The sequence below is a fragment of the Amyelois transitella genome, chromosome 22 (genome assembly GCF_032362555.1).
Source record: "Amyelois transitella isolate CPQ chromosome 22, ilAmyTran1.1, whole genome shotgun sequence".
NCBI classification, from domain to species: Eukaryota; Metazoa; Arthropoda; class Insecta; order Lepidoptera; family Pyralidae; genus Amyelois; species Amyelois transitella.
Window position 1 is genome coordinate 1071339 of NC_083525.1, and position 22109 is coordinate 1093447.

Consider the following 22109-nt stretch of genomic DNA (forward strand, 5'->3'; position numbering starts at 1 on the left):
GTTTTACATGACATAGCTGTATAAATGTATGGTATAGTATACTATATTTGCCTCTGTGGCGCAGCGGTAGTACGCTTGTCTGTGACACCGGAGGTCCCGGGTTTGAATCCCGGTTAGGGCATGATAAGAAGCTAACTTTCTCTGATTGGCCTGGGTCTTGGATGTTTATCTATCTAAGTATTTATTATTATAATAAGAGAGAACGAGATACTAACTCAACGATAATATCTCGTAACACAAGTCTCGAACTTACTTCGAGGCTAACTCAATCTGTGTAATTTGTCCTGTATATATTAAAAAAAATACTCTTTTTAAGTTATGCACATTAGTTTGGGTGCTAGCCGATGCTCTTACGCTGAGGGAAAACAAAGTGAGGAAACCTGCACATTCAGGAAACTGGATGTGTAGAATTATGATCAAATACAGGTTAGATCCTTGCAAAGGTTGTGGAGGGAAGACGGTAGTTGCTTTATAAGTAAAAATGTAACTTACCTGTTACATACATACATATAGTCACGTCTGTATTCCTTGCGGGGTAGATACAGTCTTAAAAAGACTGAGTGAAAATATAACTTACTTATTCCACATAGGTACATATATAAAGTCACGTCTATATTTCTTGTGGGGTAGACACAGCCTTAAAAAGACTGAGTGAAAATATAACTTACCCGTTCCACATACTGGTAAAAATATTTTATTTTTACCAATTTCGTCAACAAGACGGCATTATTAAAAAAATAGCCGTAATAGCGTAACATACAAATAAACAGTTCTTGTATTGATATTTATAAGACCTTTAGCCGTAGGTTTGTAGTCACAAAGTTTGAACCTACAAGTCTTACAAATTCGAACCCACACTAGTAACCGCTTAACCGCGGGGAATCGAACCGGCAACCATTCAGCTTCACCCCGGTGTGACGCGAACAATGACGGACAGACAGACCGATGTACCGACGTCGCCCACTACTGTTACATTTGAATATTAGATGGTGCAAGTTATAAGTCAAAACTTTTTTTTATTACATATACATATATATACATTACATTCATATCGTCACGTCTATATCCCATGCGTGGTAGACAGCGCCAACAGTCTTGAAGACTAAATGGCCACGTTCAGCTATTTGGCTTAATGATAGAATTGAGATTCAAATAGTGACAGGTTGCTAGCCCATCGCCTAAAAGAAGAATCCCAAGTTTATAAGCCTATACCTTAGTCGCCTTTTACGACATCCATGGGAAAGAGATGGAGTGGTCCTATTCTTTTTTGTATTGGTGCCGGGAACCACACGGCATTTCTTTATTACTTTTGATCAAATTAAGGACGTCCTGGTAAAGGGTCAGGTCAAAAGTACCCGAAACCGCCGAGCTTGCATGAAGAGAGTTATGAATGTGGATGAAGCGAAGGAAATATGCAGAGATCGTGGCAAGTGGAAAGAGGTTGTCTCTGCCTACCCCTCCGGGAAAGAGGCGTGATTTTATGTATGTATGTATGTATGCAAGTTATAAGCGACTAGAGGCCGCCCGCGATTATGCCCGCGTAGAACCCTTATCATAACATAACAATCAATCCCGCGGGAAATCCGTGGGATAAAAAGTAGCCTATATATTATTTTGGGTCTTCAGCTTCCTACATACCAAATTATATTAATATACCATAATAAATCATCGTAATCGGTTTAGTAGCTTTTGCGTGAAAGAGTAACAAACATCCATACTGACATACACACAAACTTTCGCATTTATAATATTAGTAGGATAATAACAAACGAAATGCTATAACTGTTTATATACACACTTCTTGCCGTGTGGTTCCTGGCACCAATATAAAAAAATGGGACCACTCAATCTCATTTCTAATGGGTGTCGTAAGAGGCGACTAAGGGATAGGCTTATGATTTGGGATTCTTTTTTAGGCGATGGGCTAGCAACCTGTCACTATCTGAATCCCAATTCCAAGAAATTGATGTCCAAGGCTTAGCCCAGTGGCCTTCCAGTCTTTCGAGATCGTTGGCTCTGTCTAAACCGTAAAAGATAGAGATGTTAATCACATATTTATTTCTTTTTTATCTTTCATACATGTAATATGTATGTATGAAGGAAATTACCTTTAAACGAAAAAAGATTTATTTATTATTTATCTAAGTATCTAAACACAAATGGCATCAGCTCGCTCTAAATCGCTTCCGCTTGTGATATTACGCCAAATTAACATCAAAGGCCCGAAACTAGTAGAGAATTCAGTCAATCATTAATTATTTATAAACGTACATACACGACTTTATTACTACTGTATGTTAATATCTAGACGATAATCTAATGAGACTCTTCAATGGTTGATTAATTCATTCATTCATTCATATAATACCCTTGCGGGATAGACAGAGCCGGCAGCCTTGAAAGACTGACAGGCCACGTTCAGCTGTTACGCTTAATGATGGAAATTGAGATTCAAATAGTGACAGGTTGCTGGTCCAGAAGAATTCCAAGTTTATAAGACTATCCCTTAGTCGCCTTTTACGACATCCACGGTCCCATTCTTTTTCATATTGGTGCCGGGAAGCTCGACTTGTTATATAGACTTAGAATAAACTCTAAAGTAAATGTTTAATATTTTTACGGACTGCAAGTGATGTTTTCCGTATTTTTATTGTAGTCTCACTGTTTGGTTCAATAATTCGGTGCCCACCATCTTGAATGTTTGATCGCCTCGATGGCTGCACAGAGTGCGTATATGGTATTCAGATCTCGCAATAATAAAAACTTAATGTACAGCTTCCGAAAAAAAAATGATGTATTTTTTTTATTTTAAGAGTCCTTACATAAAATTAACGTTTCTACAATAAAATATAACCGCGAGTTGGTCGGATTTTCCTGTTGTAAGAATTATGGAGTTCAGACCTGACCACACACAAACACATAGTCACTACATCCCTTACGAGATAGACAGAGCCAACTGTCTTAAAACAATACAGCTGTACGTAGCCTATGAGTATCTTCAAGACTGTGTGCTCTGTCTACTCCGCAAGAGATATAGACGTGATAATATATACGTATGTGCTCATTGTTCCTGTCACGATACTTACAACTTGTTGCACAAAAAAGTCTTGCAGCCTCTGTATACATTTAATCTGTGGCCTATTATCGAAATGCACATCTCTTCTCGTAAGGGTTGAATATTTCTACTAACCCTGCAACATTACATGATCGTCTCCCCTCGACCTTACCGCTCACATCAGAAAGAGCATTCTTCTGTGAAGATGGCGTAAAAAACAAAATGGCGACCGATATTTACGACGGCCGCAAGCATTACCGAAATTGTACATTTGCACAATAGGCTTGATATCTTTTTGTGTATTGTGTATCTATGGCTGTTATGAAAGGTTTTTTTTTGGAAATTGACAGATTTTTTTTTTCTTGTGCGCAAGATGTTTTTGTGGTGTAGGTAGGTACTTAGACGATGTTGTGGAATTGACACCGCAAATTTGTGCGCAAGTCTTGTTTGAATTTTGATCCGTACAGACAGGAGTGTCATGGGTATCAGTCAATAGGCCTCCGCAGGACTTTTACACGTCATTTTATTATATTTTTATAAATTAAATTTAAGTAAGATCTCATAATATACATATAAAAATTTGCAAAAAAGGTACAAGTTACAAACTACCTAAGCACTTAACCCCCTTGAGGCTAGTGACTCCTTTAAAGAACAGAAGGGAACGCTCTTCAAAACGGTCTCTCCCCCCCCCCATCAGAGTGCTGGTACTTCGCCGAAACAGATAGACCACTGGTAAGGGAAGATCTACCACCTGAAGAAACTTTTCCAGTATTGGTCGTGTTAATTTCAGTTTGCCCATTGATAATACGAACATACATAGGTACGGTCACGTCGGTGCCGGAAACCACACGGCAGCAGTAATTGTAATTTGCACATATAATTTCATATATTTTTTAAATATCTTCCAATTGACAAGAATCTTAAAAACAGTATTCTAAGTACCAACACGAAACAAAGAAATGTAACATAACAAGTGTTGTACAATTCAATGCAATAAATGCATACGAGTTGGTTGCATTCGAGACACAGTGCCCGCATCATCAAATTTTAATTGTCGCACGCGCAGCGGCCGTCGTAGAGTTAGGAATGTTTAGAATTGTACATACACAAATATACATTGCCGCGTCTGTATCAAACAGAGCCGACAACCTCGAAAAATATTGAAAGACCACGTTCAGCTGTATGGCTTCATGATGGAATTGAGATTCAAATAGTGACAGGTCGCTACCCCATCGCTTACAATAGGAATACCAAGTTTATAAGGAAAGAGATGGAGTGGTCCCATTCTTTTTGTATTGGTGCCGGGAACCACACGGCACATTTTCATGTGTTCTTTCTTTTTCAATCAGCCTGGTGGTAAGTAAAATTAGATCTTAGGTGTTACACACAAGCTCGACAATGCCTATTCACTCTTTCCTTAAGAATAAGTCATTAAGTTGTAGGTATTAGGGAACAAAGATGCGGGCAGGGAATTTTAAATTTTTGCAATTTGCGAAATAAAAATACTTGGTTTTATCAAAAGGTCATCGCAAAAACAAAATCTTATAGAGTCAACATAATAACGACAACAAAACCATAATTAACTTAAAATTGTGAAATAAATAATGAAATAAATAATGAAATAAAAATGAATGATCTCTTAACTATTTTCTTTTATTAATATCTCGTCCGACTCTTAACGACTCAACTCTATGTCAAACTCATTTCGGATATTAGGGCGCTTTTTCAAGAATATAATAATTGATTAATTAATGATGGCCGATTGTGACTGAAACAATAAGGTCGATGACCCGTAGTATGGGGGCAACACTCATTGCCAAGTATATTTAAGGAATCAAATATTAGTATAATTAGTGCATACATTATCAATGTGTGCCGTGCAATACAAAAAAGAATAGGACCACTCCATCTCTTTCCAATGGATGTCGTAAAAGGCGACTAAGGGATAGGCTTACAAACTTCAGACTCTTCTTTAAGGCGATGGGCAAGCAACCTGTCCCTATTCGAATCTCAATTTTATCATTAAGCCAAACAGCTGAGCGTGACCTTTCGGTCTTTTCAAGCCTGTTGGCTCTGTCTACCCCGAAGGGATACAGATGTAACTATACCGATGTATGTACGTACGCAGATTAATAAAGTACTTACCTTCTATTTACCAATCAAGATATTATTTCATTTCAAGGGAAATGCTAATGATTTTGACATTCTCTTTTAGGAGATGCGCTATCAACCTATTGTAGGTAACTGTTGGCTCTGTCAACCCCGCAGGGGATATAGACTAGCATGCATGTATTTACTAACACTCAAAAGGTGAATGGGAGCTCTATGCTTCTTCAAATCAGGTTTTCATCTCGTCATCAGCAGATTACGACACCTTAAGTAACAATACACAAACGACAATCTCCACTTGGCTACCGAATGGGGGTAAGGCTTAGGTCTTACTGACAGCGGGTAGCTTCACTACATAGTATAAAACAAAGTCGCTATTTTAGACTGTTTGTCTGTATGCTTAAATCTTTAAAATTACACAACGGATTTTGATGCGGTTTTTGGTAACAGGTAGAGTGATTCAAGAGGAAGGTTTTTATGTATATTTTTTTCCGAATTTTGCACCCGTGCGAAGCCGGGATGGGTCGCTAGTAGAAATATAAAAGTAAACGGACTTATGACATAGAATAATCTTTTTTTAACAAAAAAACATGGTTACATAGTTTTTAACGAGATAACTTTTAAACCGCTGGTTTGATTTCGATGAAATATAAAACGTATGTAGAATACATCAATATAATTGGCAAGTTAGTGGCGTATTGATGTAGCGACATACATATATATGTCACAAGTCACAACAATAATAAAATAAAATCACGCGACGCTATCAGTCAAAAACAGCGAAAAACCTAAATCGTGCAAGCAAAGATTTCACGGATTGGAACTACCTATATATACAACCTCCGACACAATATCGTCGGAGCCGCGGTTCCCCAGGCATAACACCTAGCCTGACGGAAGATCTTCCCTTTGGTGGCGGTCGAGCCGAATCATCGCTCCCGCTACATTGAATAGATTAAATAGTTTTAAAGATAATCAAATTTTGTAAAAGTGTTCACGTAGTTTGGGATCCGAACGAACGAATTATTTCAGGTAACATTCACACGAATCCAGTCTTCATAACATCTCTTTATCTGTATAACCGAAGCTTTACACACAAAAAAACTCACGATCTAAATATAATAAAGACAATTTGAATGAGAAAGGGTGACATCTGGAGTCGGAGGAAGTGATCGTACAAAAAATATGAGGGTGTTTAAATCTGTGCGTTTTTTATCCGTTTCAAATGCCGAAAACCACACGGCACTAAAGGATAGTGATATTAATAACGGATTATTATAGCGGATGGAAGAGCTTGCATACATACATACATATGGTCACGTCTATGTCCCTTGCGGAAAGAAATAGAGTGGTCCTATTCTTTTTTGTATTGGTGCCGGGAACCACACGGCACGCCACACGGATGGAAGAGCTTGTTTGTAGAAAATTCACGGGCAAGATCAATGAGTTGTCATATTCTAAAGAGAAAACCATGAATGCAGCGATATAATTATGCAGAAGTCTGGACAATTGAAAAAAAACTTAATTCTAGTAATAATACATACATAAAATCACGACTCTTTCCCGGAGGGGTAGGCATAGACTACATCTTTACACTTGCCACGATCCGTGCACACTTCCTTCGCTTCGTCCACATTCATAACTCTCTTCATCAGTCTCTCATTCAAGCTCGGCGGTTTCGGGTACTCTTGACCTGATCCTTTACCAGGACGTCCTTAATTTGATCAACTTACGTTCTAGTAATAATATATTCGTATGAATGTATAGTTTCAAGCCAAGTTAGATGCCAAAAGAATTACAAACAATATTGCAAAATATTAGGTATGCCAAAATATCGAACGAACGCCGCCCCGTCAAAAATAATTTATTATCTATCAAAAAATAATTGTTATAATTACTTATGCAACGTTAAACCCACTATCTCCCCTCTAGTTACACTTTTTTTTATTATTCAAATCGCCTAATGACTGTACCATTGTCAAAGGGTTTGGCTGTCTGACAAGCGACTCCTTTGCGTTATTAATATTTAAAAAAAAAAACAGAGCACTATTAGCTCAATTCAAAAATCGAACGTATTTGGATCAAACTCATTGTTTAAATATCTGAATGGTGTTCCATTTTTGAAAATGTGATCCATCTTTTATGGTTATGTCAAAATTCCAGTCCTATTTTGCATATGAAGAGACTCCTTTCACCCTTATTGTTCGCTTGTTTGGTTTTATGTTTTTTTTTTAATATCCACTGACACAGACGGCGGCTCGTAATGCCAGTGTCACTATATATTTCACGGTCACATTTCACGCGTATTTTTTAATAGTCATACGATTTAGTTAAATAATTAGATATACCTACCCAAATTGTTTTTTGTAATTCTAATCATTAAGCCAAAAAACTGAACGTGGCCCATCAGTCTTTTCAAGACTTTCGGCTCTGCCTACCCCGCAAGGGATATGAACGTGATTATATTTTTTTTTGTAATCAAAAGAGTTAAAAAAATTCTGCTTAATATAATCCTTGAATATCTTTAATTATACCATTTACCTACGTCCTTTGAAAATTCTAGAATACTTCATTGGGCAAAATGCTTCAATATTCAACAACTAAAGTAAATTAAAAAAAAAACACACAAATCACTATATCGCCTGGTAATGATCTCGATGTGTCAGAATGATCGCAGAGAGAGACAGTTGTATATTTTTAATAGGTTAGAAAGAGACGGTGGGACGTGTGATTTCTCGCCGGAAATGATGTAAAATATGGTTCATTGTTGATAACGAGTGAATCGTGGGCGGTGTGTGCAGAGCCTTATAAAGTGTACTGATTTTTGCCTTTATAATGATATTCTGAAAGGTATTGTTAAGATGAGTTATGTAGATGAAACAAATGCATGTAATCACGTCCTCATCCCATACGGGGTAGACGGAGCCAACAGTCTGACAGGCTAGTTGATGCATGATGAAATTGAGATTCAAATAGTGACAGAGATGAAGTGGTTCTATTTTTCATATGGGGAATAGGACCACTCCATATCTTACCCGTGGATATTGTAAAAGGCGACTAAAGGAATGGCGAATAAACTTGGAATTATAATTTTTCGGCGACGGGCTAGCAACCTGTCACTATATGAATCTCAATTCTATCATTAAGCCAAACAGCTATCAGCCTATCAGTCTTTTTAAGAATGTTGGCTCTGTCCAATCCGCAAGGGATAAAAACGTGTATATATCTATGCAAACACAATATACTGGAGTATAAAAAAATAACTAAGGGGTGCTCCAATAACGATAACTTTCACTTTTTTGAATGCGAATCCATAAAAAGTTGCACCTTGTGCATTTGTTTGTCATTAAAATGTGTTCGATGTCTATAAATCGAGAGGGATACGTTTTTGTGTCAACTTGAAGTTAAAGAAAGAAATAGTGGACTTGGAGATACATACATATGGTCACGTCTATATCCATTGACGGGTAGACAGAGCCAACAGTCTTGAAAAGACTGAATGGCCACGTTCAGCTATTTCGCTTAATGATAGAGAATGCCTTGTGGCATAAGGTTTAAATAAATTTGTCTATCTATCTATATATATAATCACGTCTATATCCCTAGCGGGGTAGAAAGAGCCAGCAATCTTGAAAGGCTGACAGGCCACGTTCAGCTGTTCGGTCTAATGATAGAATTGAGATTGTAATAGTGACAGGTTGCTAGCCCATCGCCTAAAAGAATACCAAGCTTATAAGCCTATCCCTTAGTCGCCTTTTACGACATCCATGGGAAATAGACGGAGTGATCATATTCTTTTCTTGTCATTGGTGCCGGGAACCACGCGGCACGAAGTTTAAATAAATAAATAAATATTTGAAATTCTGTGCCGTGTGGTTCCCGGCACCAATACAAAAAAGAATAGGACCACTCCATCCCATGGATGTCGTAAAAGGCGACTGAGGGATAGGCTTACAAACTTGGGATTCTTTTTTAGGCGATGGGCTAGCAACCTGTCACTATATGAATCTCAATTCTATCATTAAGCCAAATAGCTGAACGTGGCCATTCAGTCTTTTCAGGATTGGTGGCTCTGTCTACCCCGCAAGGGATATAGACGTGACCATATGTATGTATGTATTTGAAATTCTCAGCAACTGATTTGAGTACAACCATTTGACATCGTCGGGACGGACAGGAATAGGGTTGCAGTCTTTAGATGCGCGTAAAACACATCATTTATCAATGCACTAATGTACGGAAGGGGTTGCAAAGGATTTAGATTGTTAAGGATGCGTGGTGATGTGAGATTGATGTGTGGGCGATGTGAGATTTGCCAGGATTTTGTTCTTACATACAAACATACATACATGCACACATGCATACATACATACATACATACATACATACATACATACATACATACATACATACATACATACATACATACATACACACATACACACATACATACATACATATGGTCACGTCTACATCCCTTGAGGGGTAGACCGAGCCAACAGTCTTGAAAAGACTGATCGGCCACGTATAGCTATTTTTGTTCTTCTAAGTATATTTAGATGACTTTTATTTAATGTTATATGTATATAGTATCGATGGTATCTTAATATTAATATCCTAATATAAGTTGGTGTCGAGTGGTTCCCGGCACCAACAGAAAAGAGAATAAGACCACTCCATCTCTTTCCCATGGATGTCGTAAAAGGCGACTAAGTGACAGGCTTATGAACTTGGGATTCTTCTTTTAAGCGACGGGTTTGCAACCTGTCGCTTTATATGAATCTCATTTATATCATTAAGCCAAACAGCTAATTGTGGCCTATCAGTATTTTCAAGACTGTTGGCCCTGTCTACCCCAACATGGCATAGGAATCAAAATCAATTAAGCAGTTTATGAGATACTAGATGTGCCCGCGACTTCGTCCGCGTGGAATAGTTATTATGAATAAGAATTTTTCAATTCGAACCAGTAGATCCTGAGATAAGCGCGTTCAAACAAACAAACAAACTCTTCAGCTTTATAATACTCGTATAAGATAGTATAGATTCACAATTTTGTAAAAGAAAATAAATAATAAGTTCGCGACTTAGATCTCATGAACACTTCGTTTTCAAAAGACAGTACAAACAAAAAAAAATAAACGCTTTGAGTCAATAAAATAATACCATTAATATGATAAAGAAAATTTGTACAAGTACTTTGTTACAGCCATCGATAATGATAATTCTTTTATAAACGCTTATAATTTTCCCTAAGAACCTTTAACTGAAACTAACGTAGCTATATAAAGCACTTAAGAGTAATAACAATTGGAAATAATAAGTCTGTCTGTCTGTAGCACCCAATAACAATTAAAAATACGTACGTGCTACCAATCAAATTGCTCTTTGATCGTGACGCGTGACGAGATCACTTTTTGCATCCGCCATTACGAAATTATAAATATTACAGCGTAATCGTCTGATTACATGTAATTATAGGCAGGTGTTATTGATAGATATTTACGATATTGGCTTTTATAAATTAGTGAAGAAATTTTGGCGAATTGACATTTAAGAAAGTATTGTTTAGTCTGTTCCGAATTCTTAAAATCCGCTTTGTAAGTGACATTTTTACATCCATACACAGTTTTACCCCTTACGGGGTAGACAGAGACAAATGGACACGATATTAGTCGAAGGCAATGGTCAGTTTAATGACTTAATGATGGAATTGAGATCAAGCCAGTGAAGAGTATAGGAATTAAAAAAAAAAAACAATAAATTTGAACATGGAACACAGTTCCGTATTCTGCCCGCAGTGTACGAAGTGTACCAATACTCGAATGAACCGAACCGATCCGATTTGAAATTCAAATTTGGAAATCCATTAGTGCGACTCGTCATTTTAATGTGACACCGTATTGAGTTACTCTAATTGATGGGTGGCTTTTTTAACGTTCCGATTTTGAAATTTGAATTCGAGTGCGTTCGTTTGTTCCTTTTTTGAAACATCCTATTGAATGTGGCGACGCTTCCTTTGTTGTTCTTTTTTTTGTTGTTGTGAAGTGAAAGTTCATGCAAAGATATTAATGTGTTTAATTCCTGTTAGCTACTTTTAATGATAACAGTAATTTCTTTCTTGCTAATATTAACACAAATCTCGAACTTACTTCGAGGTTAACTCAATCTGTGTAATATATCACATATACCTATAAGCATATTTATAAGAAACTAAGTATTATTAAATGATTTGTATTTTAACCAAATAGATAAACTTTGATGAAATTAGACAAAAAGATAAATTATTAGTCCTTGCAATATATAAGTTTTTTTGGCCTGGGTATGGTTTAGAGAAAAATACTACAATCAAGTTAAAAGCGAAGCTGAACGATAGATACTCACTAGACCAATTTTGATAAAATTTTGTATGAATATCTTACTTTTACTTAAGACTCTGTAAACTCCTTTTTTTCTAGAAATTCCCAAGTAATCAAGCCCCCGGGTAAAAGCTAGTAGGTATGCAATAGTTCCAGTGAGTGTCAGTAAATAAAACTGCCAAGTAATGTAACTTACATAACTTAACACGGATCACTTAGTTATATCGTTAGCATATAAAGTCATTGCAGCTTACTTTAACTTTCTTCTGACCATAGACATAGTTCATAATAGACATGTTCATAATGTGCCGTGTGGTTCCCGGCACTAATAAAAAAAAGAATAGGACCACTCTATCTCTTTCCCATGGATGTCGTAAAAGGCGACTTAGGGATAGGCTTACAAACTTGGGATTCCTATTTTTAGACGATGGGCCAGCAACCTGTCACTATTTGAATCTCAATTCTATCATTAAGCCAAATAGCTGAACGTGGCAATTCAGTCTTTTCAACACTGTTGGCTCTGTCTACCCCACAAGGGATATGGACGTGACCATATGTATGTATGTATAAGTGAATTTGCGGTGTCTAGCGTTATTTATGTCTGTTTTTCTAACGGACAAAAAGCTATCGGCTTAATATCGATCGATACAAAGAGAAATTATGCAGTAATTATAAACCGCCGATGTTCCATTTTACCAGCTATGTTAGTATGGAGACGGATTGTTTTATTAAATACATACATATAGTCACGTATTTATCCCTCGCGGGGTAGACAGAGCAAGCAATGTTAAAAAGACTGAATGGCCACGTTCCGCTATTTGGCTTAATGATAGAATTGAGATTCAAATAGTGACAGGTTGCTAGCCCACCTAGAAAAGAATCCCAAGTTTGTAAGCCTATCCCTTAGTCGCCTCTTACGACATCCACGGGAAAGAGTTGGAGTGGTCCTCTTCTTTTTTGTATTGGTGCCGGGAACCACACGGCACCACGGATTGTTTTATTACATACATACATACATATAGTGACGTACCTACCTATATATCCCTCGCGGGGTAGACAGAGCCAACAATGTTGAAAAGAATGATATGCCACATTCGGCTGTTTGGCTTAATGATGGAATTGAGATTCTAATAATAATATAATGACAGCTAGCCCATCGCCTTAAAGAAGAATCCCAAGTTTAAAAGCTTATCCCTTAGTTGCCTTTTTCGACATCCATACGACCAAGGGATAGGCTTAATTCTTTAATACATATGTACATATGTATTTAATACAAACATTTAGTCACGTCTATATCCCTTGCGGGGTGGACATAGCTAACAGCATCGAAAAGTCTGATAGGCCACGTTCAGCTATATGGCTTAATGATCGAATTGAAATTTGTAAATAAATAAATAAAAAGCCGTCTTCATAATATCCAGCCGGCACCCACCAACTTAGTGGACGAGATTGTCGGCAGCGGCAGGTGTAGGTCCCGGTTCATTACCCAGGGTCACGCGCCGGAGGTTCTCAAAGACTTGAACTATCATTTAGGTTTTGGTGATTATAGGGAGGCTAAGTTTTTAAGTTGTATTGAAAGGTATACCACATCCGGGTTGGAGTGCGATGGCGCGTATGCGCTCGCGCACGTTGCGTAGCGGTGTCGCTATCGAGTCACAAATTCGATTAGTCGGGATTCGATTTATGTACAAAAAAAAAATTCTGGTACATTTTTTGCACTAATTAGAAAGATGCATTATCAGAATGTCCTATAGTTTTCAAATAAATAAGCTTATAGACAAATTTATAAATATTTTTGAAGTAATCCATGGTAAAAGCAGTCCTAAAAACCTTTTCTTGCGTGCTTTTGGTTTGAGATAAAATCGAAATCGGTGCTTGTGATAGGAAAACGTTAATTTGATTTAAAAATAAAATTACATAAAAGTGCCGTGTGGTTCCCGGCACCAATACAAAAAAGAATGGGACCACTTCATCTCTTTCCCATGGACGTCGTTAAAGGCGACTAAGGGATAGGCTTACATACTTGCGATTCTATTTTAGGCGATGGGCTAGCAACCTGTCACTATTTGAATTTCAATTCTATCTTAAAGCCAAATAGCTGAACGTGGCCTATCAGTATTTACAAGACTGTAACTTTGTTGGTTCTGTCTAACCCGCAAGCGATATAGACGTGATTATACAATGTATGTATGTAACATAAAATCATGTGATTTCTTAAAATCTATATAAAACAGATTAACTCAAGATTAATTGTCACCAAAATATGATTGCAATCGTAGCGTGTAATCGATATTGATGATATCGATTCGGAATATATTCAGTTGTCATCGATCATTAATCTTTATTTAACCCGTGTAACTCTGTGACAAATATAATTCAGACTATTTATTATTAATGTATGTATGTTTGTATGGTAAGCATCTCTTTTTGATTCTTGGTATAGTTTGGAAACATTTACTGCTCTGATCATTATTAAAATTCAACAAAATTGATTTAAACAGTCAATAACAAAAACAGTAAGGTCAGTTACTCCTGAAGTACTATTCTATCTATTCAAAAAATAAAGAAATAGACCTTAACTAATTATTATTAAGTAACTCTTATTTCTATAATGACAATATCAATATAACGCCTATCACACTAACTACCCACACATATTATACAACCAATAATGACCCCGATTCAGATAGTGCATTAAAAACCATAAATCCAAACAGATCTTGCCAAAATCACATTAAATAAATCACAATCATGCAAATAAACCCTTGAAGGGCCTTTAAATCTATGTAAATTCAAATAAAGGCCATAAAATCTTTTGACAATACACAAAACGTATTCAAATATGAAAATTTCTAACCTACACCACTTACGCTTAGCTAGCCTTAGCCTATAATGAGCTATTGAAAAATGATAGTAAAATTCGCTTCGCCAAAATTATCATAAACCATTATAGGGTTACATCTTTCCCATAGAGCAAAACATTCAAATCTTCAACCTTGCCAGCATCATTTCACAACACAAATTCGAAATTCAAACTGAAATCAAAAATCGAACATCACTATTCTCTTTTCGAATTAACAAAATTGAACTATATTCTCTCAAAAATAACATTCAAATTTTTTAAAAATGGAACGTAATGTTATGTAAATTTTTCTAACCTTTAAATGGCGTATGCAAATCGCCATTGATGGTACGCGTGCAAGATGCGTTTGAGGGTTGAACTCAATGCGCGTTGACAGATGCAAGCAAGGTGGGTCGTATCGGGTTGCTTGGGACAACCGGCACGAATCTGTGTGGGACTTTCAGCTGTTATTGAAAGTGAAAAATCTCGGGCAATATCGTTCACATTTTTTTGTTTGCAGATTTTATCACACTGTATAATTTTGTCATACGAGTATGGTAAGTTCAATTTAAATTGGACGCGACTTGTTGATGTCATTGTCACAAGCATAAAGTTGAGGCCGATTACACGATAAAAGTGTAAACTTTTAACTTATCAGAATGACATATTTGGATTCTCATATGATAATTTTCTCTTAACACCCTAAAGTAATTAAAGGATTAACTTTAGGTTTCTACGATCAATAGTTTCAGCTGTGCGTTGACGTTGAAATAATCTCCGAGCTAATCATCCCAATTATCTTTAGCTAATAGTAAATTATTTCTTAAAATATAATATTTATCTGTAATTTTGTCTGTGTGACTCTTTTGATAAGGGTAAATTATTCCTTAGAATATAAAGCATTTATCTATGAGAGTGAAAAAATCTATGCCTTAGAATTGGTGGTTTCTATGGGTGGTGGCTGAATTTCAGCAGATCAATTTGTTTGAACATAGCCTTAACTGTTTATAAGTACTTATGATAATCGAGGAAAAATACAACGAATCTAATAATAAATCATTTTATTTTTAGATTCGACAACGGATACGGCAACATAATAAATGTGTAGCACTAAAACTTATGTTAATAATATAGTGCTCATGCACTTTAAAATATTATGTTACGGGAAAAATGTACTTTAAAACAAATGAAAATAAAACTCCACTCTTCCTGAACTAATTTAAAACTGTATATTTTCGTTAAAAGAATTAATCATTATACATTAAATACAAACGGGACTTATTTGTTAACAATTTGCTCTTCAACATGTCTTTCGATCGTCACTTTTTTATTTTATGTTCTTTCTGAAAAACTCTTTTTTTTATTTGTGGCCAGTTGCAAACATAAAGAGGTTGCTTATTTTCAAACATACCGCCCGCCAAGGACATCATTGAGGATGTCCTTATTACAAATAGGAGGTTGTGTCAAAATAACTTGTTCAAAGGTTATATAAAAGTGATATTTACAAAGTTCAGCAAATAACAAGTTCTGAAAGACAATAAAATAAGAAACACAAGAGAATTGATATAATAATGAATAAGACATTTAAGTGCCTGATATGATCCACCCAAAAACGGTATTTTGAGCTAACATAGAACCGGTAGGGCTCTTGATTATACCAGGTTTTATAATTGAACTATAAATGTTTGCTCCTAATAAGAGGTCTATCTTATTTGAACGATGATTAATTTCATTAAACATTGAATCAGCTAACTGAAGCCCATTCTCCTGCATCCAATTAAAATTATTAAAATTAGCATTAATATTCCGTTGTGGTAATGTTGTTATATTGTCTAAAACATAAGCACTTATATGTAAATTACAGTTTAAATCAACCCTAGATCCTATAGTTAATTTAACCATGTGGTTAACCTTTGTCGCGGTACTGTTGCCCAGTCCGCCTATACATTCGCGGACAGGAAACTTTTTGAGGCCTAGTTTACGAACTGTATCTTCGGTTACAAATGAGCACTGAGAACCTTGATCTATTAATGCCCTACTAGTTTTAATTTCTCCAGTGCTGGACTTTGAATACACTAATGCTGTCGGTAGTATTACTCGGTTTGAATGCAGATCGGATAGCTCGTAATTGTTTCCATTTTTTGAGAAAATATGACCTGCTTTTATGTGAGGTTTAGTGTTCTTATGATTATTTACAGAAAATGTGACATTGTGTAAAAGAGAGTGATGACGAGCATGACATATTTTACAAACATCGAGTTTTTTACATTTATTTACATTATGGTTACTTCCTAAACAATTTATACAAATTTTATTCTGCACTACAAAATTCTGTCTACCTTCTAAAGAGAGTTTAGCAAACTTTTTACAGAAGCATAATTTATGTAATTGGGAACAATATTCACATTGCATCTTCGATTTCTTTGTAGCTAGCATTGATGTTACATCGATGTTTGCAGGGCACTCAATGGGCTGTTGCACTGCATTTTTTGGCTCTATTTCTACGAACTCTAAGGCACGAAAACGTTGCTCAATAAATGACTTGAAACTTTGAAAAGATGGTAATTCATTTGAATCGAAACTTTGCGAGCTTAGCTCCCATTGTTTGCGAGATTCCGTGTCAAGTTTTTCGGAGACAATGTGTATTATAAAAATATCCCAGGAATCTACGTCTACGTCTAAATTCCGAAGTGCGCTCAAGCAATCAATAGTTGTATCTAATAGGTTTTTTAATAAAATACTGGAATCTTTGTGCATAGTTTTTTGATTCAGTAGCCTTCTTAGTATATGGTTGATCAGATATTTTTTGTTGTTATATCTACGTTCTAATAGCTCCCAGCATCGAATATAATTTACATCTGTGATGGGTATATGTCTAAGAAGCTGCTCTGCTTCACCTATGAGATGGCCTTTAAGGTAGTATAATTTATGGATATTATCTATTTCACGGTTGTTATGAACTAAAGAGACAAACATGCTACGAAACGTTGCCCACTCTAAATAGTTCCCAGAAAAAGTGGGAATACAAATTTTAGGTAATTTTACACTTGATGCTGAACTTCTTACGTGGCTGTTATGTGAATCTGCTGCGGCGAAGGCCGAACTTAACTTTTTTAAACTAAGTTTCATATGCGTTTTACACTCCACATATATTTCTTCAGCATCATCATACATACACTCACGTATATTATCAGAGTTTTCTAATTCTAATGAACTGTACAATTTAAGATCATTTTCTCTATATAGCGACCAATCCCGTTCTAAATTTTCTAACCGTGTTTCTATGTATTCGGGAGATAGTTTGTCTTGCGGATATTTCATAAAATTGACAAGGGTCTTTTTCATTGTTTGCTTTAGTTTATTTTGAATATTCAGAAGGGCTTCCATATTAAGGTAAAGGTATCTACAATTTTATAAATATACTATGAACGAATTATACAATGTACTAAGTAAATTGTAGAAAATAAATGTTCTAGTGATCTTCGCTTGACAGTCTTTTACTCTTGCCAAAACACAAAAAAATAAATGTACTCACAAACTGGGTTCTTCACTAATAAACACACATAGTATAGCGGATAATTCTTCTTGCTTGAGTTATAAAGGTCTAGTTCCTACGGCTTGTTACAGCTGACATCTGCTTCATAGTTGTTTTGTTGAAATATTATCCAAGAAACTGCCAACTTCATAACATTTTAGGGAATGGTTGATACTCATACTCTTGCAAAATCTTTTCACACAGATATGTAAATTATGTAAAATCATGTTGCTATGGAACTGTATTAAATTGGACTGTTTATAATAAGCAAAACTGGAAATTATGTGGCTCGATTGAGGACCAATGCTCATGCACTTTAAAATATTATGTTACGGGAAAAATGTACTTTAAAACAAATGAAAATAAAACTCCACTCTTCCTGAACTAATTTAAAACTGTATATTTTCGTTAAAAGAATTAATCATTATACATTAAATACAAACGGGACTTATTTGTTAACAATTTGCTCTTCAACATGTCTTTCGATTGTCACTTTTTTATTTTATGTTCTTTCTGAAAAACTCTTTTTTTATTTGTGGCCAGTTGCAAACATAAAGAGGTTGCTTATTTTCAAACATATAGTGTACGAAGCAATAAAATAATAATAAAGAATCAATGAATAAAAACAAGTTCGGTTTTCCCCCAAATTAGATTAATTAAAGCTAACTAAAGACAAACGAATCGACAGAAGCGCCGGCGCATGACCTCAAAATGTTACCACTACACCATTTATCAAAACCCCGCATTTTTAATTAGTAAAAAAAGGAAAAAAAAATTGTATTCGGCCAGTACGCATTGGAGCGTCCCAATCTGCTTCCGATCGGCACCTATTGACCCCTACTCACTCTCTTAGGGTTAATATACATCCATCTCATTCACACGATCACGTCGAAAAACAAGCATATAATCAACTTATATTGGATCTTATTTTTAAAGTAATAAGGGGGTGAGTTGTGTCTAAAAATATCGTAATTAGTTTCTCATGTGCGGCTTTTGTTTAGAATGACATGTGGCGTCTGTCATTATAGTCGGTTAAAGATCTATTGATTTTATCGACTTTATTAAGGAATAACGTCTTTTTGCTGTCATTTGTGTTGTTTTTAAATGGAATGGTTTGTTATATTTATAGATAAAAATACGTGCCGTGTGGTACCCGGCACCAACACAAAAAAGAATAGGACCACTCCATCTCTTTCCCATGGATGTCGTAAAAGGCGACTAAGGGAAAGGCTTACAAACTTGGGATTCTTTTTTAGGCGATGGGCTAGCAATCTGTGATTATTTTAATCTCAATTCTATCATTAAGCCCTAATAGCTGAACGTGGCCATTCAGTCTTTTCAGGACTATTGGCTCTGTCTACCCCGCAAGGGATATAGATGTGATTATATGTAGGTATGTATGTATGTAGTTTTGTACCCCGCAACATATATATATATATATATGTTTGTATGTAAACTATAGTAAGTACCTAACATATTTAATTATAAAAAACTAAAATTCGGACCCCATCATACTAATTAACAGACTATTCATGTTATTGACCTTTCCCATTGTTAAACTGAAATAAAAAATCAAACCAAAATCGACTTTAAACCGATACTTTTAGAAACTATTCATTGATCGAAGAAGCATTTATCCTTGACTTGTCCATATTGACCAAATTCAACCTTGCCCTAATCTTAATAAAGTTGATATTCGTTCTCAGTTGCGCTTGACTGGCGGTCTTCAAGCCTCGCTGGTCACCTGGTCACCAATACGAGTGTAATTAGAGGCTTTGCTCTGTGGTCGAAGAAGGAAGTAGTCAGGATACGGAACAGTGAACAGCTGATAAGGAATATTGATGGGTCGCCTCTTGGCCGGAATCGGTATTTGGCGAAATTTTGTTGGTCTGATGAAGAAGAAAATGCTGCAGTGCAGTTTGTTACCGCTTCTTCTGCACTGACGCCTTGGAAGCGGCAGTAAACTTAGATTTTAAGCAATTTATTTGACGTCAACCAATGTTGTTAAACCATACGTTTTGACAATTATTAAGTGATATATAGTATCCTATAGTAATGAATAAAAATTTTGAATTTGAATTTGAAGACAAACAATGTGTGCCAGCTGTTTGTTAAAGTTAATTTTAAGGGAAAGTGTAGTCACGTCTATATCCTTAGCGGGGTAGTCGGAGCCTGTCTTGACTGAAAGGCGTAAAGTTGTGTGGTTTTATGATGGCTTGAGATTAATATAGTGACAGGTTGCTAGATTATCGCCCACAAGAGAAATCCGAAGAAAGCCTATCCCTTAGTCGTCTTACACGTCGCCGGGTCTTCAGTATAAAAAGGGAGCTAAACTCTGAATGGATGCATGATGTATATTTTATTTGGTGAAAATTTTGTTGCAAAAATAGAATTTGCGCATGTTTTACCAAAAATGGTGAACAAAAAAAATTATTTTTTGTGTATTTCCTCACATTCCTAAACTAATATTTTTAACTAACGATTAATTGATCCCTGACCACCAAAGCTATTACGTACATACATATAAACATAATGGGCAGTTAGGCAGATGTTCCAAGATCTTTATCTGTGCGGGGTCAATGTGGAAAGTTGCCGAATGACCCATTCTTTTTCCATGAATTAATAATAAGCTCCTTAGTAAGTATCTACAACTTTTATGTCGGTGCGTACAAAACAAATGTCTTTGTAGTTTTAATTATTATCTTCCATTCAGCCGTGTGGTTCCCGGCATCAATACAAAAAAAAGAATAGGACCACTCCATCTCTTTCCCATGGATGTCTTAAAAGGCGACTAAGCGATAGGCTTACAAACTTGGGTTTCTTTTTAGGCGATGGGCTAGCAACCTGTCACTATTTGAATCTCAATTCTATCAATAAGCGAAACAGCTGACCGTGACCTATCAGCATTTTCAAGACTGTTGGCTCTGTCTACCCCGCAAAGGAAGTGCTTTTGTCTTACGGTCAAGGAAAATTTTGTGAGAAAACCAGCACAACTGACTCATCAACGCCCAACCTAAACCATAGAAGCTACAGAACTTGAAATTTGGACACCAGCTTTGTTACCACTTAATGCTCAGATAAGAAAGGATTTTCCGAAATTTTACCCCCTTAAGGGGTCAAAAAGGGGGTTAAAGTTTGTATGAAAAAAACTTTGATAGTTATTTATATGCCAAATAACGTTTGCCGTGACAGCTAGTACTATATAAATCTTAACGACACGCCGCCGCTCCGGTAGCGCAAGAACATCTAATATAATCGAAATTAGGTCTAACATTTACCCTTAAACCAATTCACCCTCAGGTAATCCTTATCTACCCCACAAAACACCACATCCCTCAAGTTTGGGTCAATCGTGATGCCGTATCGCCCGCCAATCGAGGTTCGATTCCCGACCCGTAATTAGATTGTTAGTCGCATGCAATATTTAACGTGAAAGAGTCCTTGTTAAGTCTTGATACTTGGTCTCGGATACATACAGATACATTCATACATACATACCTACATATGGTCACGTCAACAGTCTTGAAAAGACTGAATGGCCACGTTCAGCTATTTGGCTTAATGATATAATTGAGATTCAAATAGTGACAGGTTGTTAGCCCATCGCCTAAAAAAGAATCCCAAATTTGTAAGCCTATCCCTTAGTCGCCTTTTACGACATCAATGGCAAAGGGATGGATTGGTCCTATTCTTTTTTGTATTGGTGCCGGGAACCACATGGCACATACAGATACATAACATACATATTTCGTCTTTATCCTCTTAAGGATCTTCTTCTTAGTCGAACCCTCTTGTCAGAGTGGTAGTATCAAGAGACCAATGTCACGTTTAGCTGGATGGCTTATTGATGGAATTCTGTAAAAGAACAAGTTGCTCCTAAAATCTTTTGTGGGGTAGACATAGCCACCAGTCTTGAAACACTGATAGGCCACGTTCAGCTGTTAGGCTTTATGACAGAACTGAGATTCAAAAAGTGAAAAGTTGCCACCCCTTCGCCTTAAAAGAACTCAACTTTATAAGACTGCCAACTTTATAAGACTATCCCTTCATGGGATAAGTCCGCCATTGCAAGTGATTTGTTTCTTTTATAACTATGCGCTATTTTCTTGCAATAAAGATATTACGAACAAGCAAACAAACTATGCTAAATATCAAGTATCAAAATTATTGTATCCTTGTATCGATATATTTCGTCAACGATAAGGAAGT

General features: G+C 36.1%; 1 protein-coding gene across 1 annotated transcript; it reads right to left on the bottom strand.

The window, feature by feature from the left end:
• Positions 1–15534: 15534 nt before the first annotated feature.
• LOC106143641 (uncharacterized) lies at positions 15535–18471 on the bottom strand. The gene is made up of 2 exons (XM_060950868.1): positions 17901–18471; positions 15535–17768 (listed from the first exon to the last, which is right to left on the bottom strand). The coding sequence occupies exon 2, from the start codon at positions 17750–17752 to the stop codon at positions 15950–15952; it is 1803 nt and encodes a 600-aa protein (XP_060806851.1). The 5' UTR covers positions 17753–17768; positions 17901–18471; the 3' UTR covers positions 15535–15949.
• Between the last annotated feature and the right edge of the window lie 3638 nt (positions 18472–22109).

Bases quoted from the DNA above. Each gene is read 5' to 3' on its own strand.
- LOC106143641 (XM_060950868.1), bottom strand. From the start codon at position 17,752: ATGGAAGCCCTTCTGAATATTCAAAATAAACTAAAGCAAACAATGAAA.